Raw genomic sequence first — 23,608 nt, forward strand, 5'->3', positions numbered from 1 at the left:
TAATTGTATTTAGTTCATCTCATCCATTTTTATGAAGTTTGTGTGAGTGATGATATATGTGGAACTTTTATTTTCATAACATGAATTGTTGTGGTGCAAAACTATTATTTGTTATCTGTTTGGACACTCTATTTACTTGGGGATTATATTAGTTATTAGGGCACTATAGGATGTAAGGTATAGATAGAAATAATGCCAAGCTAGAATTCATGTAGCCAGGCCTTGAAGTGGGATAAGGGCTAGGTATGTTGCTGCTGCTACTGTTGCAATCTTCATTCCTTCCAATTTTCGTCATTATGACACATAATTATATTAGTGCTTAGAAACATTTAGCAAGTCTTCGCTTGTATACTTCCTATTTTTTGAGTCCCCCATACCTATGCACCTTTTATCATAGTATGGCGTGTCTATTAGGGATGAGTTGAAGACATGATATTTTTGTTGGTTAATTGATTTCATCATGTGGAAAAGATTACCTTTTTGTATTGTATTATTAACTGTACACTAGGTATTAATTAGAAGTGTGGATCCCAATTTAGGCAACCAATTCCAAATAATTAGGTATTAGTCAGCTCAATCAAGAAAGAGAAATATAAGGGACACAATACCAAATAGGAAACATGGTCTTATCATAAAAAAGGAGACTCTAGAAATAAGGAAATAGAGATATTCTAGGAAAGAAACTGTTCTTGCTCAATTACAACAATGAATTTATAGATGGAAAATCGCCTTAGGATGACTCGTGTGGATTACTTGAACGATGGGTGATTATTGGGCGCGGTGGATGAGTCTCTTGGGGTGAAGGGGCAGCAATGGATGAGTCTCTCGGGACCCCTTCGAGCGATGGATGACCTGTCTAAAAAGAAGATCGGTTAGAGGCGCAGGTGAGGATCCTCGCGCAAGCCCTCCGATGCCTAAGTTACCCTCTTGAAAGTATAGAGTAGTCGAATGCAAGAAGGAAATGCCAGTGTGAGAGATTGCATACCGAATAGGGGGGATGATCCCTCTATTTATAGCGATGGAGGAGGCTACCAGGTCTCGGGTGACCCGATTTTCCTGATTTTCTCGGCAAGTAACTCGGAGGTAGTTTTAACTTGGTCTCGTGGGGGTGACGGCGTGTGGATCACATGTGTGGGCACAAGGATGCGCCTATGGCACCCCCGAGTGAGGGTCACTAAGGGGTGTGGCGCACCGGGCACCCTTGGGTGAGGTCACTTGAGGGTGCGAGCATGGGGACCCCTAGGGTGCGAGCACTGGTGCCGACGTGCGCTTGGCCACTCGGGGCCGCGTTTGGTTGCGCGGGGCCATGTAGGGCAACATGGGGCACCCTCGGGTAAGGGTCACCTGTGGGTGCGGGCGCGTGTGCACGTGGGGGTGCCATAGCGGCTGCATGGCGGGTTGTGGCCATGTGCGTGGGGGCTTTTGCCTGGCCAGGTGGCGCTATCTCATTTTTTTCGATTCTTTCATTTATTTTTGCTAATCCACTTCATCCATTTATTTTTGCAGGGCACATCAGAAACAATAATTATAGGAAAGATTTTTGGATTTCTAACACATCGCCTAATCTAAATTCCTTGACATTTTTTTTCCTGATGTTGGAATGTAGTGCTTGTATAGTTCTTGAACAATACTGCTCATTGTATGATGTCTTAATCACGTCTAGCACATAAATAGTTTGGTTTATATTTTTTGCTAGGTAAACAGTAATAGTTTAGTTTATTCGAATGTTCTAAATTTAGTATAATACATAAAAGAATTAGAAATTGCTGATTCCTTGGTTTCTTTATTGCTCATTGTGTAGATTCTCCTAGATTGTGTGGAGGATTTTTTTATGTCCTATTGGTGTTTATTTTTCTTTTGGGCCTTAGATCCTCAACAGGGGGAGAGAATATTGGATATGTGTGCAGCTCCAGGAGGGAAAACAACTGCAATTGCGATGCTTATGAAGGACACCGGAGAGGTTGTTGCAGCTGATAGATCTCACAATAAGGTGCATTTTCTGATGGACCCCCAGTTTCTTGTCATATCACTCCTGCACTATCAAATTTTGTAGCATATTGGACCAGCTCTGCCTAGATTGATCAGGATGGTATTCAGCATGTATAGTTTTGGAAATGATTACACAAAATTCAGCAAAGTGAACTATGGAGCGGTTAAGTATGACAAAATGGAGTCTCTTGATTTATTTCATTCAACTTTTTGCTGTTGTTCTGGGTAGCAGGAAGGGCATTTGAGGGTTAGAAATGAAAATTTATTGAGATTTGATTTGCCTTATCTGACTGTGAAGAAATGTTTTTATATTGGAATAAGTTATATAAAACCAAGGATGATTTTATTGATAAACTAGAGAATGACCTATGCATTGCACCGGGTGCATAATTACTAATTAATTTTAAACAAGATTGAGTAAAAATATAATAAAATAAAATAAGAATTCATTGAATGATTTTAATTAAAATAGAATAGAAAATGAAATATTGGGGGAATTAATTGTTAGGTAGGTTGACGAGCCTCAACCTATCCATTATTTTATCGGCTAGGAAATTAAAAGAGCAATAATAATTGAATGGAGAATAAAAGTTATAAAATTAAATCAATCCTATTGTTATTTGAAAAATATCTAATTAGCATAAATAGAATAGATATGATAGAAGTGAGCCTCAATTACTGTCTCAATAAATCCTGAGTGCTATAACTTGAAAAAAAGACAGAAGATAAATATGTAAAGGGAGATAATCTGAGTGTATTAATATTAAAGGTAAATTGCAAAAAACACCTTCAGGTTTGGTAAAATTGCAAGAGACCGCTTGATGTTTGAGAAATAGCAATAACCATCTCTATTGTTGAATAAAAGGGATAAAATGACCAACTTACCCTTCATTCACTCTCCTCTGATTGAAAAATAAAATTAAAAAAAATAACCGATACCAGACAAGACCCACTGGGTTCATCGCACGCTGGGCATAGTTGTCAAAGGCACACCTAGGCATGAGGTGCAGCTCTATACACCTTATCACCGCTAAGGTGCAGTGCCATACTTGAGGTGTTATTGAGGTGCACGATGTGCGCCTTTCATGCAAGGCACAAGGTTCAAGGCACATGGGGCGCATTCCTTGTATTTATAAATGTATTTAAGCCCTATTTCTTGTCCATTTGTCATCTTAGATTTTATTTGTTGTTGATTTGATTGCATATTCATTTTTGTTTCGTTCTTCTAATTTCTTTTACAATTTAGAAGAAACTAATTCTATGTTGTAATTGTTTTTCGTTGTGTATTCTACTCTATTTTTTTTTCTTTCTCTTAATTTCTATTGCAATTTAGAAGAAACTAATTTCTAAGAAATAAATGTTTTCATTGTGTGATCTACTTATTTTTTTCTTTCCCTTCTCATTTCTTTTGCAATTTAAAAGAAACTATTTTTTTTGTAACTTTTTATGCTCTGTGATCTGCTGTAATTTTTTTTTTCATTATTCTAATTGCAAAAGAAATTAGAAGAAACTAATTGTTTTCTTGTAATTGCATGAACGAAGGTTATCTGTTAAGAATTCTTCTTCATCTTCAGTCCTAAATTTTGAAGGCATAACTTCGATGAATGCAAATGTTGCATCTCATTGGTCAAAGAATTGCAGTGGTCTTATTAACAGTAGAGGAGGTTTTTCTAACAGAGGAGGTACAGGTCAAGGCAGATTTAACACTAGGAAAATATATTGTCAGTTGTGTGGGAGACCAGGTCATTTTGCTGACAAATGTTATCATAACTTTGATAGAAATTTTCAACATTTTCCCAGTCAAAATTCTGGCAAAGGACGATTATGTCAATCTGATTCAAGAGCTTATCTTGTAGCTCCTAGTGAAGTATTCTAAATGAGACTGGCTCTATTCAAGGTTCTTACTATAGCAATTCTTTTGGTAATCAATTTACTTCTTCAACAACTTGCAATGATCCATCATGGTTTGTTGACTCTGGAGCAACAAATTACCTCTTCAACAACTGGCAATGATCCATCTTGGTTTGTTGACTCTGGAGCAACAAAACACATTGCCTCCCATCTTCATAACCTTGCTCTTAACTCTCCTTATCAAGGCCCTGACAAAGTTGCAGTTGGAATGGTAAGAAACCATCCATTTCAATGTTGGCCTTAGTCAACTTTATACTCAAACTAAACCTGTTTCTATTGTTTCTTTATCTAATGTGCTTCATGCCCCTCACATGATGAAAAACCTTAAAAAGTGTTTCTCAGCTTACAAAAGACAAAAATTTGGTAGCTGAATTTTATTCTGATTCCTGTTTAATTAAGGACAAGGGCACAGGATTGTACTACTCCAAGGGCTACTTAAAGATGGTCTTTATCAATTGATGCCCGCATCCAGTTCTGTTTTTGCTTAAGCTTCTTTATCTCATTTGTCTGAACGATGTAAATCTACCAAGTCTAAAATGTCAGTTTTGCAGTCCCTATCTTGTTATGCCATGTCTTTGAATAAAAACACAGTAACAAATAAAATTGTGTGAGATCAGCAGCATGCCAAATTTGGACATCCTTGTTTTTCTGTACTGCAAATGGTCTTGAATAAAATTCATATTCCTTGTTCCAATTCTTCTCTTTCTTTTTGTGAATCTTGCAAACTTGGCAAACTGCATCAACTTCCCTTATCTAATTGTGAAATTATAGCCAAGAAACCTTTATAATTAGTTTATTTAGATCTCTGGGGTCCAGCTCCTAATGTATCTACTGAAGGCTATAGATACTATATTATCTTTGTAGATGCTTATACCAGGTATACATGGCTATATCCATTGAAACTAAAGTCTGATGCTCTTTCTACTTTCATTGCCTTTCACAAATTTGCTGAATTACAATATCACTCTAAAATAAAGGCTTTTGATACCATGAGTGAGAACTTCTCTGAAGAAAAAGAAAGAAATTGAACAGAGAGAACTGAAACTGAAATTTGCTGAAAATGATTATTGACATTAGAAACAAAAGAGCAGCTGAGTATCTATAGACCGTGAACTCAATTGATTCTGTTAGAGATACAACTAACCTTTACAACTGTACAAAGACAAGTGGACAAGTCCTAACTAACAAACTTAACTAAACTATAACTATTCTTAACATAACTGTAGCTAATATTCCTTTGTAAAGGATGAATAGAACTACTTTTCTCAACAACACCCTCTTAATTTTAACCTTAAACTCAAACAATATGAGAACTCTGAACTTCCTTTCTTGATTTTTATCTACATGGTGAAAGCCTGAATTCCAATGTGAATCATACATCACGGGATAGATAGGCCTCATTTCTTCCGCACTTTTGAGTTTCAAAATGAATTAAATGGTATTTTAATTGCTGGGAGCAGTCTTCTGGGGTGTATCATGTATGATACATTGTACGGATCCACTGTGATGTAACCAGGGAATGAATTTATGGAGGATTTGAGGGCCTGTTTGGTTTGTTGGAATGGAAGTAAAGCGAATGGGAATGAGAATAGGAATGGAGTGGAATGACCATTTCGTTCCATTATCATGTTTGGTGCGATCAGTAATAAAATGACCATTCCATTCCATTGTTATGCTTGATACATTAGAACTTGGTGGAATGGAATGAAAAAATAACTGACAAAGAATAATTAAATACTATTTTTATTTTGGGATAATTACACCAACTTCCCCCTAAGGCTAGGTGAAATTACATGTGGTACCCTTGCGACGAGTTCCCAGATTTGGAACTCCGCTGTGGTGGTTGCCTTCGGCAAGTTCCTGATGGGACCGTCGCCAAGCTGCAGTGTGAGAGGGATAGGGCTGGACCACTGAAGCATGCTGGCAGCCATGGTGCTCGCTGCTGTATATTGGTGTGAGGGGGGAGAGGGAGAGATTAAAATGGGCAAAATGGTCAATAACTCGGGTGATTTGTGAAATTGACCCTACATTTTTTGGATGTTAAATAAAATATTATTTTTATTTTTGGGTGTTAATAAAATATTAGTTTTGAGTGTTAATAAAATACTATTTTTATTTTTTTTGGCCAAGGATATTTTGCAATTTAAAAAAAAATGGAGGTAAAAAAGTAATTTGCAAAAATCTTTGGTGGAGTGGAATGAGAATTCCATATACATTTGGAGGGAATGCTTATTCCCACATATGATGGAATGGGCATTCCCTTTCCAAAGTTGCAACCAAACAATCTTTACCTCATTTCCATTCCTATTCCCTCCAACCATTCCAGCAAAGCAAACGCTACCTGAATAGTGCAGGATACAACACTGAAGTGCCCCCCCCTACATGGGTAAATGTCCTGATCAAAGATGTCAATCCAGCTTTGAGAGCTTGCCTCGTACCAATGGGCAGAGTTTCTTAGTGAACTACAGGTAGCAAGTCAATGTGTTTCAACACACAAAATCCATAATTGTTTCCAAAGAAGTTTGTCTGATGCCGTTTGAAATTGGAGAGTGCTTAAGCAATAACTGCATTACATTAGATATAAGAAAGTCTTAAGTATAAATTTTTTTGTCCAAAGAAGATTGATACATTTAGTCATATTTATGTTTCCTCATGCTGTTCTATTGAAATTTGTCTGTTCCATAAAAGACCATTAATGTTCTCTGTTTCTGGCACCCTACTTCTATCAATAAACTGAAAATTTTAATATCTAAATTACTCTGTAGATTTTAAACCCTTTCTTCTCTGTAAAAGTATATTTCCTTTGCAGGTGCCATTATTTTACTACTTATCTTGCCCTGTTTTATAGGTTCTTGATATCCAGAAATTGGCCACTGAAATGGGCTTGAATTGTATAAACACATACAAATTAGATGCTCTTAGAGCTGTTCGTCAAAGAACTGAATCCAGTGATATGTACACGACATCATCTGTTGCCGTAGAAGGGTCAGAAATTGATTCGAACAGAAACGAAAACTGTATGTTTTCTTTTTTGTGGTTTTTTTTCAATGATACATGGTTCATTTATGGCATATGGATAATGAGTTATTCAATATGGTTGATTTGCTAATAGTACATTGTAGCAGATGGTTAAAAGGTAATGTATTATATATATAATAACATGTACATAAAACAGAAAACATTTTTGGGACCTTTTATAATCTGTTTTTATTTCCCATGGAGTTACATAATAATTTGGTATTGTCATAAAGAAAAAGGTCATTATTTTTTCTGTAGGGAACAATTTTATGGATGGATAATTGATGCCCTTGCTATTTACTACCAATTTGGAAATTCATCAAATACTGGAGGAAGAAACACGCTCTATATATTGCACTTGTCTATCTTTTTGCAAATTGGATACTGATGCCCCCACTAAGCACAAGCATCACAGCACAAATATGACACGACACAATGCTGATACTGTATTTCTCAACATGCGAGAATATATACATACATGTTAAACTTATATAAATGCCACATATAATACTATGCAAATATAATGAAAAAGGCAACAAGAAGAACAACAATTAATCCCGAGGTCTAGACCTCTGGCTATCAATATCCATGGCCATATCATCTGTAAGGTCATAGTTTATGTCTTGTTTATGGGTTTCTAACCAAGTTTTATTTGGTCATTCTATTCCTCTTTTGCTATGAACTTCCTCTATTTAATCCACTTGCCTCACTGCTGTGCCTCGTGGTCTTCTTTTTTATATTATATGCATTGGTATAGCTAATTTCAGAAGATGCTTAGGAAGAAAGAGAAGTGTATAGAAAAGCAACAAGCAATCAACTTTCTGGAGGATTCTACCTTTTCAGTTAGGACACTTTTTCCAGCTAAAGCTGGGGTAGGTAGCTTTGAAGTTCTAAAAGAGGAGAGATGATATGGGATAGCAAGGAGTAGTAGTAGAAGATAGGAGAGAGGGAGAAGACAGTTGGAGAAGAAGAGTGAGAAAGAATTCAGTGGGGGAGCAATGGGAAGAAATCTCAATGTATATTCCAAGTCACTCTCAATTATACTTGGAATATGATTTAGGATTTTTGATTTGTTCTAATTTTGATTTAGAATTTAGATTTCCAGCCTTTTATTTTAGTAAAATTTGATTGGGTTTTATTTTTATTTTAGTATGACTTGTTTAGGAAAGTGATTTATCTTTAGCCTATAGGATGTAACCAAAGGGATTTGATTGATTTTGGAATGCCAATTGAGATTTCTCCCTTCCGAATTCTTTCCTTCTCTTCTTCACTTCTTTTTCTTCTTCTTCCACCACTCTCTCCCCCCAATTTTCTTCAACTTTTTTTTTTTTTTTTGTCTCTCATCAAAAAGTTTTCTGGGTAATATGATCGGCTGTGAACCCCAACCCAAAGCTTAAGGAACATAAAGCCTAAAATCCATTAATCACCACAATCATTAAGAGCCAACAATGATTTATAAATACCAAGACAATCAAGGTACAATATCTCATAATTAAACACCTGGCAAAGTAATTGGGGTGACCATAGTTACCAGGAATGTGGTATGGGAACAAGTACGGGGTATGTTAGGATGCTAATTTTGTAGTATCGAGAACGTATGCTTAATTGGCTTGTGATTTTGGGTTGCGGTACATTTTATAGTTGTACTTGAGTCAAAATCAGTTGGATTGATATTTTGCTCTTACAAAAGGTTGGTTTGTTTTGTTTTATTTTGAATTCTTTTCTATGTTCTTGTACAATTTATGGAATGAAGAAAATCCTATTCAAATGAAGTTAGGTTTGAATATTATTCAAAATGAAATAGAATATATGTTGGATGACGAGATTGGGTGTTCAAGTTTAAAGAGGGAAAGATAAGGTGGTTGGATAAGATAAGACTTAAAAGTTTAAAAGATAAGGAGGCCTAGAAGATAAGATAAAGCTCCAAGATTCAAGGGAAAGATTCAACTTAAATTAGAAGATAAATTCCAGCATTTTGAATATTAGTCACTCTTATCTAGATTTGAATTTATTCATATTTTCTAGGAAATAGAATAGATATTTTGTACTTGTATAAATATCTCTACTCGGATTCCATAAACTTTCAAGTAAGCTTTCAAGAATTTAGCTTATTTTATGGTATCAGAGCCAAGTCTTGGTCACCTAGATCTTGAGGTCTAGGCTATTTTAAAAATCATGGTCGAAACTCTACCAAACCCTACCATAACTGAAGCCTCAACCACAAGTTCTCCTAATCCTCATTCTCAGTCCAATTTTTGTACAAATCCCATTGATAACAATCCTCTATAGATTACTCAACATAAATTAAATGGGAGTAATTTTAAAGAAATGTTTCAATTGGTATTGCTGGTAATCAAGGGAAAGGGAAAAGCTGGATACTTGACAGGAGTGATTCTTACCCCACCAAATACGACAACAAATTATGGCATGGCTTATCAACTCAATGGAGCCATGGATCGGTAGAACCTATCTCTTCTATAAAACTGCAAAAGAGATTTGGGATGCAATCCAAGAAATGTACTTAAATTTGGAGAATACCTCTCAATATTTTGAAATCAAGTTAGTCATTCATACAACCAGACAAAGTAATCTTAATGTTACAGAATATTATAATGTTTTGACTAAGTTATGGCATGAGATGGATTTATTTTACACTGTTAATTGGGATTGTCCAATTGATAGCACAAAATACAATAAGATGCTAGAAAAGGATTGTCTTTGATTTCCTCCATGATCTTAACTTGGATTTGGATGGAGTTCGTGGAAGATTATTAGGTATTAAACCCTTACCTACACTTAAGAGAGGTGTTTGTTGAGGTAAAGAGAGAGGAAAGTAGGCGTAAGGTGATACTTACCCAAAAGATAGACTCAATCTCAAGCCATCAAAACTCTGCTCTTGCTACTGTCAAAAGGGAGGATACTTTATCAAGAAATCAAAGGAAGGACAAGCAGTTGTGTGACCATTGTAACAAACCATACCACACACGGGAAACATGCTAGAAGATTCATGATAAGCCAGCGAACTGGAAGCCACAAAATAAGAGAGAGAACTAAATCAACCTATGCTGCTGAAGCCTCCACTGAACCTGGGAATAGCACAAATCTAAATCGATGAACAAAGTGGGTTCAAGCATTGTACAGGCTGCTAAATCAAACCACAGGTACAAATCCCTCAAGTTTTCCTACTCCTAAGCCAATAGCTTCAATAGCCATACAAGGTATTCCTCATTACTCACTAATCTCACGAAAGCTTCCTAAACATGTTTGGATAGTGGATACTGGGGCATCAGATCATGAGTCAAGTTTGGCTAACTCTATGATGGATTATACACCTTGTAACACAACTATTGATATTTCTATGATTGATGGCACAACCTCTCTTGGGATTTGGAGTAGTGTGTTTATCAAAACTAAAGTTGAAATATGTTCTGCATGTACTTCGATTGCAGTGCAATTTACTATTAGTTAGTAAACTTACAAGAGACATGAATTGTAGTGTAACTTTTTTCCCATCCTACTGTATATTTTAGGACCAGGCTTCGGGGATGATGATTGGCAGTGCTAAGGCAAGAGATAGCCTTTACTATATGTCAAAAGATGTTCCAAGTTCTCCAACCAATGAAGTTGTTTTTATTGTAACAGCTAATTCCATTGTTCTATTGTGGCATAAACGCTTTGGACACCCAAGTTTCCCATTTCTAAAATCCTTGTATCCTCACCTTTTTATTAATAAAGAACAATCTTTTCAATGTCAGCAGTGTACTTTTGCTAAACAATCTCGTTCTCATTATTCTATACAACCCTATAAATCATCTAAACCTTTTCACTTGATTCATAGTGATATTTGGAGTCCTACTAAACATCCCAATATCTCGGGTTCCTGTTGGTTCATAACCTTTATTGATAATCATACTATAGTTTGCTAGGTCTATCTTATGAGAGAAAAATCAGAGGCCAGTAACATTTTCAAAAGGTTTCACAAACTCATTTTGAATGTGTTTCAAACTCCTATTCATGTTCTTCGAATTGATAATGGCCGAGAATATTTTTCCCTTGATTTCATTGATTCTCTAATGTGGTCGCTAATCAAGACCCGACCCAAGGCCGACCTGATTAAATCAAAACAGTATCACCGGAATAGTAGTGCCAGAACAATATTTTAATACTTCTTAAGTTTTAGAATTCTACTTCATGTTTGTACTTGATTTAAGATTTTACTTTATGTTTGATTAGGATTTTATTTTTATTAGGATTCTAGTTAAATTTTATTTAGGATTTATTTCTATTAGGATTCTATTTGACTTTTATTTAGAATTTATTTCTATTAGAATTCTAGTTGAATTTTATTTACAAATATTAGATAGATTTGGATTAGCCAAACACTATAAATATACCTAAAAGTTAGGGATTGTGATCAAGTTTTTCTTAATCAAATTTCAGCAACCTATTTGGGTTTTCTTAGCAAAACAGTCTTATTTTTGCGTTTTCTTGAAAGCCAAACTTCGACCATTGAAGTTTACTCTTTCAAGGGTTTATTTTGGTGTATTTTTTCACACACGCGCTACACGCTGTGTTAGGTGGTATCAAAGCAGTTTATCAACCAATCAGATGGCCAATCTTGTGATAGTGATCGGGGGTTGCTCGCAGTTTGGAGAACAATCGAAGAACAATAGGAAATAACTCGTACAATGCAGCAGCAATTGGAGCGAATCCGCAACCAATTGAGCGTCTTACAACAAGTTAAGTATAATCGGAACTAGACTAATGGCATAAATCAAGTCAGCTACGTTAAATTGGGAAGACCAGCCATTAATCTTGTCCTCATTAATCCTAGAAGACCAATGATGGATGATAGCGACGATGAGGATGATCTTGGTCGTATGATAACCAACCCTAGTGGTAAAGGGGTTAGGAGGAATGCTCAACAACACAACCATTGGAGAAACGATGAGTATAAACTAAAGAATGGTTTTTCGTTAAGTTTGGAGCTTGATCTCGAACATTACGTTATCCCAACAACCTCAACGTTTGCAAACTCAAGTCTAGTTTATGCTGCTCACATGATAGAAACTCCAAGGTTGTTGACTCATATTCGGGTATTTTTCAGTCCCGAGGGCTCAGGCATTGCTTCGCAATCCAAGGATGGTGGTGTTTCTTCTGATTGGTTTGCGGCTATAAAGGAGATGGAGGCCATGGTATTAGATTCTTCTACCCTATTCACCTTTGCGATTGCAAAAGCAAGATGGTCATAGGGGTCTCTTTGTGAATAGGAGTGTTGGATCTCCCAGACTAGTTAACTCGGGTAGCGCAACTGCTTTCGATATTAATCTGAAATTAGATTCCGAAACTAAGAATGTTGTAGTAGCTACCACTATAGCTGATCAAGTGCTTAGACCAAAGAAGGATACAAGCATCAATATTTTAAGTGATGGAGAGACTGTTGGTAGTTAAGCCTTTATTCGAAACAATTGCAAAAGAATGCTTCTCCAGGCAAGAAAAATCTATGGATGAATTCGGAAGCTGTTGAGGAGTCAAAATCAAGAAAGTTGATAAGAGGAGAAGGATCTATGATAAGATCTACTAGATTATAGAAGCGCTCAAGATGGAAGGTTCAATGTCCTCAATCTAACAATAATAATACAATGGAGGCAGAGGGCAACAAATGTGGTGATGGTTGGACCCATGCCAACGAAGATAGGGCTAAGAGGGGAAGGAATGTCTCTGCTTATGTTCCCTTAGCAGAAAAGTTCAAGTAGTTCAAGAAAATGTCAAGCAAAAATTGCACAAATAAGAAGTACAAGGCGACAACTGACAAGCATAGGAAGCATAAGATATTTGAGGTTGGAGATGAAGTCATGATATTTTTGAAAAATGAATGGATTCCAGCAGAAAAGCAGAACAATGTCAAATCAAAGAAATATGGTTCTTACAAGATTCCAAAGAAGACCAATGATAATGCTTATGTTGTGGATTTGCCTAATCATATGGGTATTTCTAAACATTCAATGTGTTTAATCTCTCTTTGTACTTGCCGAGCATGGATTTGTCCTACTCGAATCAAAATTCGAGGTCAAATTTTTTCTCAAGTGGAGGTGAATGATGCGATCGTCAATCAAGACCCAACCCAAGGTCGATCTGACCAAATCGAAATAGTATCACCGGAATAGTAGCACCAGAATAATATTTTAATACTTCTTAAGTTTTAGAATTCTACTTGATTTAGTATTCTACTTCATGTTTCTACTTGATTTAGGATTCTATTTCATGTTTGATTAGAGTTTTATTTTTATTAGGATTGTAGTTAAATTTTATTTATGATTTATTTCTATTAGGATTCTAGTTGAATTTTATTTACAAATATTAGATGGATTTGGATTAGCCAAACACTATAAATATACCTAGAAGTTAGGGGTTGTAATCAAGTTTTTCTCAATCAAATTTCAGCAACCTATTTGGGTTTTCTTAGCAAAACGGTTTTGTTTTTGCATCTTCTTGAAAGCCAAGATTTGACCATTGAAGTTTGCTCTTTTAAGGGTTTATTTTGGTGTGTTTTTTCAAACACGTGCTACACGTTGCGTCATTCTCTCTGAACATGGTATTTTTCATTAAAGTTAATGTCCATACGCCCTTTAACAAAATGGGGTGATTGAGAGAAAAAATAGACATCTACTTGAGGTGGCTTAAGTTATGATGTTTACTACCTATGTTCCTTATTCCTATTGGGGGGAAGCTGTTTTGAGAGAAAAAACAGACATCTACTTGAGGTGGCCTAAGTTATGATGTTTACTACCTATGTTCCTTATTCCTATTGGGGGGAAGCTGTTCTTACTGCCTCTTACCTCATCAGTCGTTTTCCCTCTAAAGGCTTGCAATTTAGAACTCCTCTTAACACTTTTTGTGATCTATTTCCCAATGTCCATCTCCTTACTTCTCTCTCTCCCAAGGTCTTTGGTTGCATTGTATATGTTCACAACACTAATCTCTCGGACAAAACTTGAACCAAAGGCACTTAAGTGTATCTTTATTGAGTATTCTCTTTCCCAAAAAAGATACAAGTGCTAGTGCTTCTCCTCTCTCAAATTTTTTGTGTCCCCGGATGTAATATTCTATGAGGATCACCCATTTTATCCTCCTACATCTTCTCTATAGGAGATTGCCTGTGCAGAATGGCCTTGGGATTCCCTCATCTCTCTCTTTCTGCCTAATTCTATTCCATCTACGCTGCCAATATGTTCTCAAGGCAGAGCACCAGCATCAACTCCTGATATAACATACTAGTAGCAACTCCTGACCATCTTGATACTTCTATGCCTGATCCAAACTTGATTCTTGACCCTCCTGACACCTCTATGCCCGATACTTCTACTCATAAAACAGCCCCTGACACTCATCTTCCACCTTTTGACAATCCTCTTCTTGTTTATTCCAGACGGCCTAAAAGCCATCAGCAACCTCAACATAGTTAGTCATTAAATCTGGAGGCTGGTCCATCTGGGGACAACACTACTACAAGGATGGATGATTTGGATTGGGCTGTTCCTATAGCACTGCAAAAAGGGGTAAGGTCTTGTGTAAAGTACCCTATTTCTAATCATTTGACTTATGCAAAGTTGTCTCCACATTTTAAGGCTTTTGTTGCAAAGTATTGACAACATTGAAATCCCCAAAAACATTCAATGTGCTATGAAGGATCCTAACTGGAAGGCTGCTGTTCTAGAAGGAATGAAAGCCTTGGTTGGTAATAATACTTGAGATATAGTGGAATTTCCCTCAAATAAGAAGGTAGTTGGATTTAAGTGGGTATTCACGGTAAAACATCATGCAAATGGAAGTGTTGAAAGATACAAGGTCAGATTGGTGGCCCAAGAGTTCACTCAAACCTATGGAATTGACTATGAAGAGACATTTGCTCTTGTGGCTGAATTGAATTTTATTAGGGTATCACTCTATTGTTTTTAATTTAGAGTGTCCTTTATGTCAATTTGATATTAAAAATGCATTCTTTAATGGAGATTTAGATGAGGAGATATATATGTGGGTTCCTCCTGGTTTTGAGCAAGAAGTGGACATTGGAAAGGTTTGTAAGCTTAAGTGGTCTCTATACGATTTAAAACAATCACCAAGAGCTTGGTTCAAGAAGTTCAGCATGACCCTAAATCGATTAAGGTATAAACAAGGGCAAACAAACCATACTTTGTTCCTAAAACACAAAAAATGGAAGGAAGGCTATATTAATTGTCTATGTGGAGATATTATAGTATTAGTAACAGGAGATGACATGCAAGAAATAGAGAGCTTGAAGAAGCAATTGAGAGCTGAATTTGAAGTTAAAGACCTAGGAACAATGAGGTATTTCCTAGGAATGGAGGTGGCTCGGAGTAAAGGTCTGTTCATCTTATAGAGAAAATATACACTTGATTTGTTGAAAGAAACATGTATGTTAGGGTGTAGACCTACTGGAATACCTCTAAAAAAGAATTGGAAATTTGGAAAAATCAATGATGATGCCTCGGTTGAAAAGGAAAGATGCCAACGATTAGTGGGAAAATTAATCTACTTATCCCTTACAAGGCTAGATATAGCCTATGTAGTGAATGTAATTAGTCAATATATATATTCTTCCACTCAAAGACATATGAATGTTGTTTTTCATGTCCTAAGGTATCTAAAAGGGACACCTGGAAAATGATTGCTATTTTAGAAAACAATGGAGAGAGGAATTGAGGGCTTTGTTAATGCAGATTGGGCAGGCTCTATTGAAGGTGACCGATCAACTTCAGGTTATTGTACTAAAGTATGGGAAAATGTGGTTACATGGAGAAGTAAAAAATAGTTGGTTGTTGCCTGTAGTAGTGCTGAGGTAGAATTCCAAGCTATAGCTCAAGGATTTGTGAAGTGATTTGGTTAGAAAGGCTGATGGAAGACTTACGTATTCCTTTATCACGACAAAGAAATGGCCGTAGGAATTTGAATTGAAGAAGGAGAGAGAATTTGAAGGAAGGAGGGAGAATTGAGAGAGAAAATAGGAGGGAAAGAATTGTGTTCTATTCATTTTCATAATCCCCCTTAGGCGCCTGCTCTCCTTTTAGAGGCAGCCTCTTAGTTGTAATCGAAAATGTACAAGCTGTTGAAGCTATAACTGTTTGATATAACTGCTATTTATTACAAGTATTAGGCTAATTATAGCCTTGCTCCCCATTCTACTAATTACATCCATACCCTTGTCCACCCTTTGGGGTAATGACAATAGTATTGTCAAAAATTCAGTTCAACATAATCAAATGAAGCATGTGAGAATAGAGCGTAGCTTTATAAAGAGGGAAATTGAGGAAGGAGGAATTAATATATCCTATATTTCTACAAGAAGTCAAGTGGTTGATGTGTTTACAAAAGCCATGGCAAGACTAGGTTTTGAATCTTTAATTGGCAAGCTGGGAATGATAAGTATATATTTTCTAGCTTGAGGGGGAGTGTTGGATGACAAGATTGGTGGTTCAAGTTTAAAGAGGGAAAGATAAGGTGGTTGGATAAGATAGGACTTAAAAGTTTAAAAAATAAGGAAGCCTGAAAGGTAAGATAAAGCTCCAAGATTCAAGGGAAAGATTCAGCTTAAATCAGAAGATAAATTCCAGCATCTTGAATATTAGTTATTGTTATCTAAATTTGAATTTATTCCTGTTTTCTAGAAGATAGAATAGATATTTTGTATTTGTATAAATACCTCTACTCGGATTCAATAAATTTTTAAGTTAGCTTTCAAGAATTCAGCTTATTTCAATATACAAGAAAGTGAAGTAGGCAGGCTGTCTTTTCGTTCATTTTCTTTGAAAATTATTCCAACCTTGAGTTTCTTTCCTAGTTTTTAATCATTTTAACTAAATTCATGAACCTCTTGGCATCCCTTTTCTTGGGGATTTGGATTGTGGTCCTCGCAATCTCGGGATGTAAAAGAACCACAATTAGAAATATGTGATCTAGGTTGCCGTTCCAAGGGGGTAGGAGGGAACCTAGTGACTATGGGAGTGGCCTTAATGAGTCCATTGTCAATTCCCCAATTTGGAGTGACCTTAATGAGTCCATTGACAATTCCCATCACCTAAAATGGTTAGGTGGAGTTGTGAGCTCACTACTTATAGATTATATCCATAATATTGAATTTTCATATGTATACAATAAAAATGATGTCATTTCAAAATATTCCCAATGCAGTAGTATGAATCAATTACATCTCATGGTGTGGAAAATCTCCATTTAAGTGTATAAAACACGTCCAACACGGACAATTAATCCATCAATTAATAATCCATCATCAATAATATAGTCATCTTAACAGGCGCTTTTATGTAGCTTGTGGATCCACATGTTTTAGGGTGTCTTAGGATAAAACCTGGGTCCATATCCACAAGTACCTAGTGGAGTCACCAAGGACACACTTGGCCATTTCTCCAACTGTTGAAAAACTAGAACTTCCTTTGTGCCACATTAGTAGTGGGATTCTAGCTTCTAGAGTCATCATCGGGTCACATGTAAAGCCTGGAACTATTTGCGGTCCAACAATTGTCCTGTATCATAATAAACAAGTCATGTAGCCAACCCTGCATAGTAGGATAAAGTCTTGGTATGTTGTTGTATTGCTTCATTTTCAAGTTTCACGATGACATTCTAAGGTGTTTGTCCTTAATTCAATTTTATTATTCATACATTCTTTGTCTCATATACCAATATATTATCATCTATAAGTAATGCACACCGAGTTCTTCTTGGATTTTCTTTTTTAGTTAATCTAGTAATATTCTACTGCCATTGTATGTAAATTGGATGCCAATATTTTTTAAGGTAGTGGATTTGTGTTTTCTAATTCAGGCTTATGCTCTTGTATATCAATGTATCTATATAAGGAATATGTAGTGGTGTAAATTGTAATTGCTACACACAAGAAAAAGGGCTTTTTGGACTGTGGTAAAGTTGCTAGGAGCATTTGAGAGTTGAAAATTCTGTTGATGTTGCACTTTTGAGTAGGATGGTATGTTGGAGAGCGGAAAGATATATTGAAACTTCTTTGATCAGATTTTCTAACTCTTCAAATATGGTTGTGCTTAAGCCATAAATTATATTTATGAAATTCTTGTCATGGTTTTCTTTAGAATGCATCTCATTTCCTTTGCTAACTTTAATATTGTTGTTGTCTTTACTTCACATGGCAGGAATTTATTTCCAATTTTAGGAATTTATTGTTTTTTGTAATCTATTGTTTATGCTGATTTTTCCTGTTCTACTAGTTTAACTTCCGTCATAATCAACTTAATATCTCAGTTAGCAATAGGCAAGCAACACATGCGACTTGTGCTAGCAAAGCTGACCTCCAAAAGTGTACCCGGAGGCTGAGAAATGGGCCTGGAAGAAATAATTGCTTGGGTGGTAGGGTGGAAAAATCAGAAGGTTTTTCTCCAAATAGCTTCGATCGAGTGCTCCTTGATGCTCCATGTTCTGCACTTGGATTAAGACCCCGACTATTTGCTGGGGAGGTAGAATTTTTCTAGAAAATTATGTTACTGATATCATGCCTTCTTTATGCTTTGGGTTTGTGTGACAAAGAAATATGAGTTGAAGCAGTGATTTTTTCACAAGATAAACTAATAAATCTCCTGATATAAACTAAGCCTGCTGTATTTATAACTGCAATAGCTTGCATGTCCAATGGCCCGTTCATGAATTTTGTCTTTATGGTTGACTTCTTATCTTTTGCTTTTCCCCCCCCTGTACTTTGTTTATTTTAGCATTTTGCCATTCACCATTATAAAAGATTCTTTCTGATCAATCTCTCTTTTGACAAGAATCTATTATCTTCATGTTTGTACAACTTTAAGATCATTACGTTGGAATCTCTTAGTTTTATATTTTCTACTATTGAATCCAAAGGAGCTGCTCAATGCTGAGTTGTTCTTGGATATGGCTTTTGATATATCTCTGGAATGTTGAATGTGACTTTGCATCTTCTGTCATTTTACCCATTTTTCCTTTTCCTTTTTTTTCTTCTCTCCTGTTTGAATAAGAAGGCTAGAGGGATTTGTTGTCTTCTGCAGGAAACAATAGAATCATTGAGGAACCATGCAAAGTACCAGAGGAGAATGTTTGACCAGGCTGTTCAGTTAGTTCGCCCGGGTGGAGTTATAGTTTACTCCACGTTAGTACTAATCTTTCTCTAAATCTTTTTAAGTTGACATTTTACTTGCTACGTACTGGATACAAGATTAAATATTAATCGTATGTATTATAATAGCATATAAGAATTTGTGCTGTAGAGCTTGTTGCATCTACTATTATATGTCCCACTTATTTTCTTTTGAACATTAGATGATTCATGGTTGCTATTTAACTATTTTAACCACTATCCCGTCTAAGAGCTTAACCTGTTAGGTAGATAGTTATTTTTTATATTATTATTTTTATTCAACAGTAGCGAACCCCACCTATTGGGACTAGGGCTTGATTAATTGACCTGAAAACTGATGAGATAACTAAGAGGCAAGTCACTGGCCCATACGTGGCTTGAGTTGCTGACATGTGGGGCTGTATGAATCTGCTTGCTGTGATATAGTAGTGCAGCGTGCCCATATGGAGCTGTCATGACATGTATAAGCAGATGGTACAATGAAGGATGTCTAGAAAACTCGAAATTGTGAATTAGGCTCAAACACAAAAAACAAAAAAATGCTGGGTTTCTTAGCCAAAAAGTAATCTAGACCAGATTGACTGTGACGGCCCACTCCCAGAAATCCTGCTAGCATAGGAATCTGAGAGGAGGTTTCCAAAAGCATCAGCACAAATAAAAACTTAATGAAGGACATTCATATGATTTCATTCCCAAACGTGCTCACTAACAACAGGAGCCAAAATAAATATTTACGTCATCATTCCTTTAACATGCTCATTAGGGCTTAACTGCCCAAACACTTCAAAATAAAAGGGCAACAAAATAAAATATAGACTAAATCCTTTTCTATTTGCTCTCAAAACACACCCCATGGATCTTTTGGTTGGGACTGCTCTATACACATAGCCACCCATGAGACTTAACATCGCTGGGCTCGCCCCCTTCCTTGGGCTTACCCTTATCTGGAATGATGCAAAAGCAAAGGGTGAGCCACAAGGCTCAACAAGTGTAAAATAAAGCAAATGAAAAGTATTGTGAATCGAGGGCATGAATGATAATAAATGAAGTAGAATAGACTACTCACAACATATTTGTAAATTCTTTATCATGCCTCAACACATCATATATTAATACGATAACAATATCATATCATCCACTTGTGGACCATTGTCCACTCATGCATTGGCTTTTTTTCACCAGGCGAGCATTCTGAGTCAAAGCTCCTCTCGTGCCAGGCAAGTGCCTACTGAGCTTGGTTTTGGATATCCTTTTCCCCCATGCAAACTTAGTTTGCCGCGCAAAATAATAGTTGCGCTAAATCAATATCATGGACATGTGCTCAACTTTATAGATACATATAAGATCATGCACTTATCAATTTCTCTAAGCCAATGCTCAACATGGTTCTAAATAATTCCATCAACATTCACCCGTAGGCAAATTCAACGTATATATATATATAATCATGTACATCATAAGTATTGCCCACTATATAGTCATGGATTAATATTCCTCCCCCCCCCCCCCCCCCCCCCCCCACACACACACACACACACAACATCAATCAATATCATAATCAATGAAGGAATGTAAATAATAGATAATATGAAGTTTGGGGAGTAGAATAAAAGCAAAGAAGGAAGCAACGATCGACAACAAGGGAGGAACAATTGACAGCTTTAGAGCATCTATCGACCGCTAGAGACTACCCCTGTGAACGGTCAACAGCCTCATCCCTAACTATCAACCACTGAAGGCCATTCCCCCAAACGGTCGATAGCCTGGGCGTGGTTGGTCGACCGACAGAATACAACTAGCTTAGCCATCCTCAAACATCCACAAACGGTCGACAGACCAAGGCAAATGGTCGATTGGCAGAAGCTTGAAACACGAAGAACACGAATGAAAATCGGAAAATGCATACAAGAACACTAAACTCTTGCATTGCTCTAAACTTTAATCAAATAAAGCATCATTCCTTGGAAAAATGAAGGGTGAAACGAAACCCTATTGAAACTTTAAAAGAGGTTCATCAAGAATTCAAGAAAACCCACAAGATTTACAAAATCAAGAAATGAAACCCACTTAAACTGAAAATGGGGGTTCAAGCACCAAAATTCCAAAGAAATGAAAAGACCCAATAATTCCAACTGAAGAAAAGGGTTAGGGCTTGCTTTTGAAAGAGGAAAAGAATAGAAGAACTTGCAACTGAAAAGGAGAATAAGTAAAGGAACTCGCTTCTTCAAAGGAAAAAAGGAAGAAGAACTTGCCTTAGAGATTTGTTTGATGTTGCAACCGGAGAAGCACCCGGCACTAAAAATCCCCACCTTTCTTGAGGCTCCAATCAAGAAGAAGACTGGAAAGAATGGAAGAACAGAAAGGAGGGAAAGAAGAAAGAAGATGAAGAAGGCAAAATGGAGAGGAAGCTTGCACGCCAAGCTCAATTTGGCCACTTGCTCCCCCCTTTTCCCTCACCCATTTTACCCCCCACTTTATTCATTCACATATATATGTATATATATCGATCTCCATTTATATAATTACAATTAATATAATATAAATGCATATATAATACATATATATACACGGCAGCCCATAGCCCAATTCCATCTTCCCAATTTTGACTTTTCCATCATTTCTCACAACCCCATTCTTTGACTTTTCAACTTTATTCTACTTGACTTACACATAATTTTCCCTTTTTCATCACATAAAATATTTTCAACACATTGCTCAATTAATGACACAATATAACACATGAAAATAACGACAAAATAATCTAGACCCTCAAACAGGTCGTTACATTGACAGAGAACTTTCATGTTGCATGGAAACACCTTAGTAGGCTTTTGTTTGTCATTCCATTTCATTTCTCTATATATGGATGTGCCTAGCTCTCTCTAACTTCCCGCATGCACTTTAACTATGGGCTATATACATGCTTTCTCACTTCCAACCCTTTACCTTTCTCGGCTTCTTTTGCATTCTCATCCATGATTTTGTTATTCAGTTCCATACGCCTAAGATTATATATGCTTTCTTATGAAATGAATTGAAAAGGAGGAGTGCTGCTCACATGTCTCTTTTTAATTGTCAGGTGTACAATCAACCCTGGTGAGAATGAAGCACTTGTGCGATATGCTTTAGATGCATATAATTTTCTTTCTCTGCAATCACAGGTCAGGCTACAAGTTTAAGTTTCATATAGTTCAATTCATGGTTTTAACCATCCTGACCTAACCGCTGTTTTATGTAAAGGTTTGACATTTAAGAAACAATAGATTGGAAAAGTTCTAGCTAAATAATCTAATTGCATACAGCATACTGTACGAATAGAGATCTGTTATGTTTGGATATGCTTGATGGATGCTTGCAAGTAGCATCATTTGGCCAATGATTTAATGTAAAACAGAATTATACTGCTGTAATTGTGTATGATATATGTATTGAATTTAGATGTCTATTTATACATGACCTAGGCTATGGATTACTCCTAAAATACAGGGATTGGATAAAATACAAATTCAAATATGCTATGAACAGATAGGGAAGGATTTAAAACTCAAGTGGTAGGTTTTTGTAACCACTTATCTCTTTATCTCTATCTTCTTCTTTATCTTCTCGTCTTTCTTATCTCAAATAATCTTTATCATCTCATCTTTCTTATCTCAAATAATCTTTATCATCTCATCTTTTGTTCAAACTTGGTTTCTCCAACATTTAACATCAAATTAAAATATACCAATCTGGATAAAATATTTGGAGATCTTGTATTTTTTCTTTCTTGGATGGTAACTTCTTAAGATGTAATCTTTTGGTTATGTTTTTTTTTATTTTTTTAAAGGCTGGATATGTTGTTGTTGTTGTTGTTTAATTTTCTTCTTCTAAGTTGAGAATTCGTGGAATGTATGCCCTTATTCTTTTGTTCTCTTTTTTGGAACTAGAATAATTTACCAGAAAACGTTTGGTTGATAAGCTTGCAGAATTTTAGTTTTTCAGTAATTAGGTACAAGGGAAATACTGTTTGGTACTTTCAGTGTGGGCAGTAAATTGTCACTCTTTTTTTTCAGTTAATTTGTTAAAAGAGGTTGAAATTAACCCGGAAGCCTAGACTACTTGCAGCGTTGTAGAATTTTCTTTGGTGCCTATTGTTCTGAAGGAGCAAGCAATCATAGTGTGGTCCCTTAGGTAGCCTTTATGGTGCTGCAGTTGTTATTTATTGCCTTGGAGCCAACTTGAAAAAAGTCACAACTTAACTGGCTCAGTGACACTTACGCAGGATTAGTCTTTACTGGATTTAACTGTATACCAACGATGGTAGTCATATCCAACAGACCTTTACAATTGGAGCTTTGAATGACATTGACTCATCCTGTTATGTTGAGTCCCACGTTGGAAGTCTGCATCAGTGATCTTGAGTTGCCAACTACTATCCTTTTCCTATCTGTTGATGAATGCATGTGGTTGTTGGTTTAGCCACTATGCATGGATGCCACACATATGACCATTAGGGTATGAATATTATGGTGGGGAATA

General features: G+C 36.2%; 1 protein-coding gene across 1 annotated transcript in view; it reads left to right on the top strand.

Moving 5' to 3' along the window:
• The window catches only part of LOC127792141 (rRNA (cytosine-C(5))-methyltransferase NOP2C), a 30,875-nt gene that overhangs the window by 4,737 nt on the left and 2,530 nt on the right, over window positions 1-23,608 (top strand). Inside the window, exons 7-11 of the mRNA XM_052322516.1 lie at window positions 1,869-1,990; window positions 6,749-6,917; window positions 18,232-18,443; window positions 19,002-19,102; window positions 22,170-22,251. Of these exons, the coding sequence (XP_052178476.1) occupies window positions 1,869-1,990; window positions 6,749-6,917; window positions 18,232-18,443; window positions 19,002-19,102; window positions 22,170-22,251 (686 nt within the window). The remainder of the gene's footprint in view (window positions 1-1,868; window positions 1,991-6,748; window positions 6,918-18,231; window positions 18,444-19,001; window positions 19,103-22,169; window positions 22,252-23,608) is intronic.

This window comes from Diospyros lotus, chromosome 15 (assembly GCF_014633365.1).
Source record: "Diospyros lotus cultivar Yz01 chromosome 15, ASM1463336v1, whole genome shotgun sequence".
Lineage (NCBI taxonomy): Eukaryota > Viridiplantae > Streptophyta > Magnoliopsida > Ericales > Ebenaceae > Diospyros > Diospyros lotus.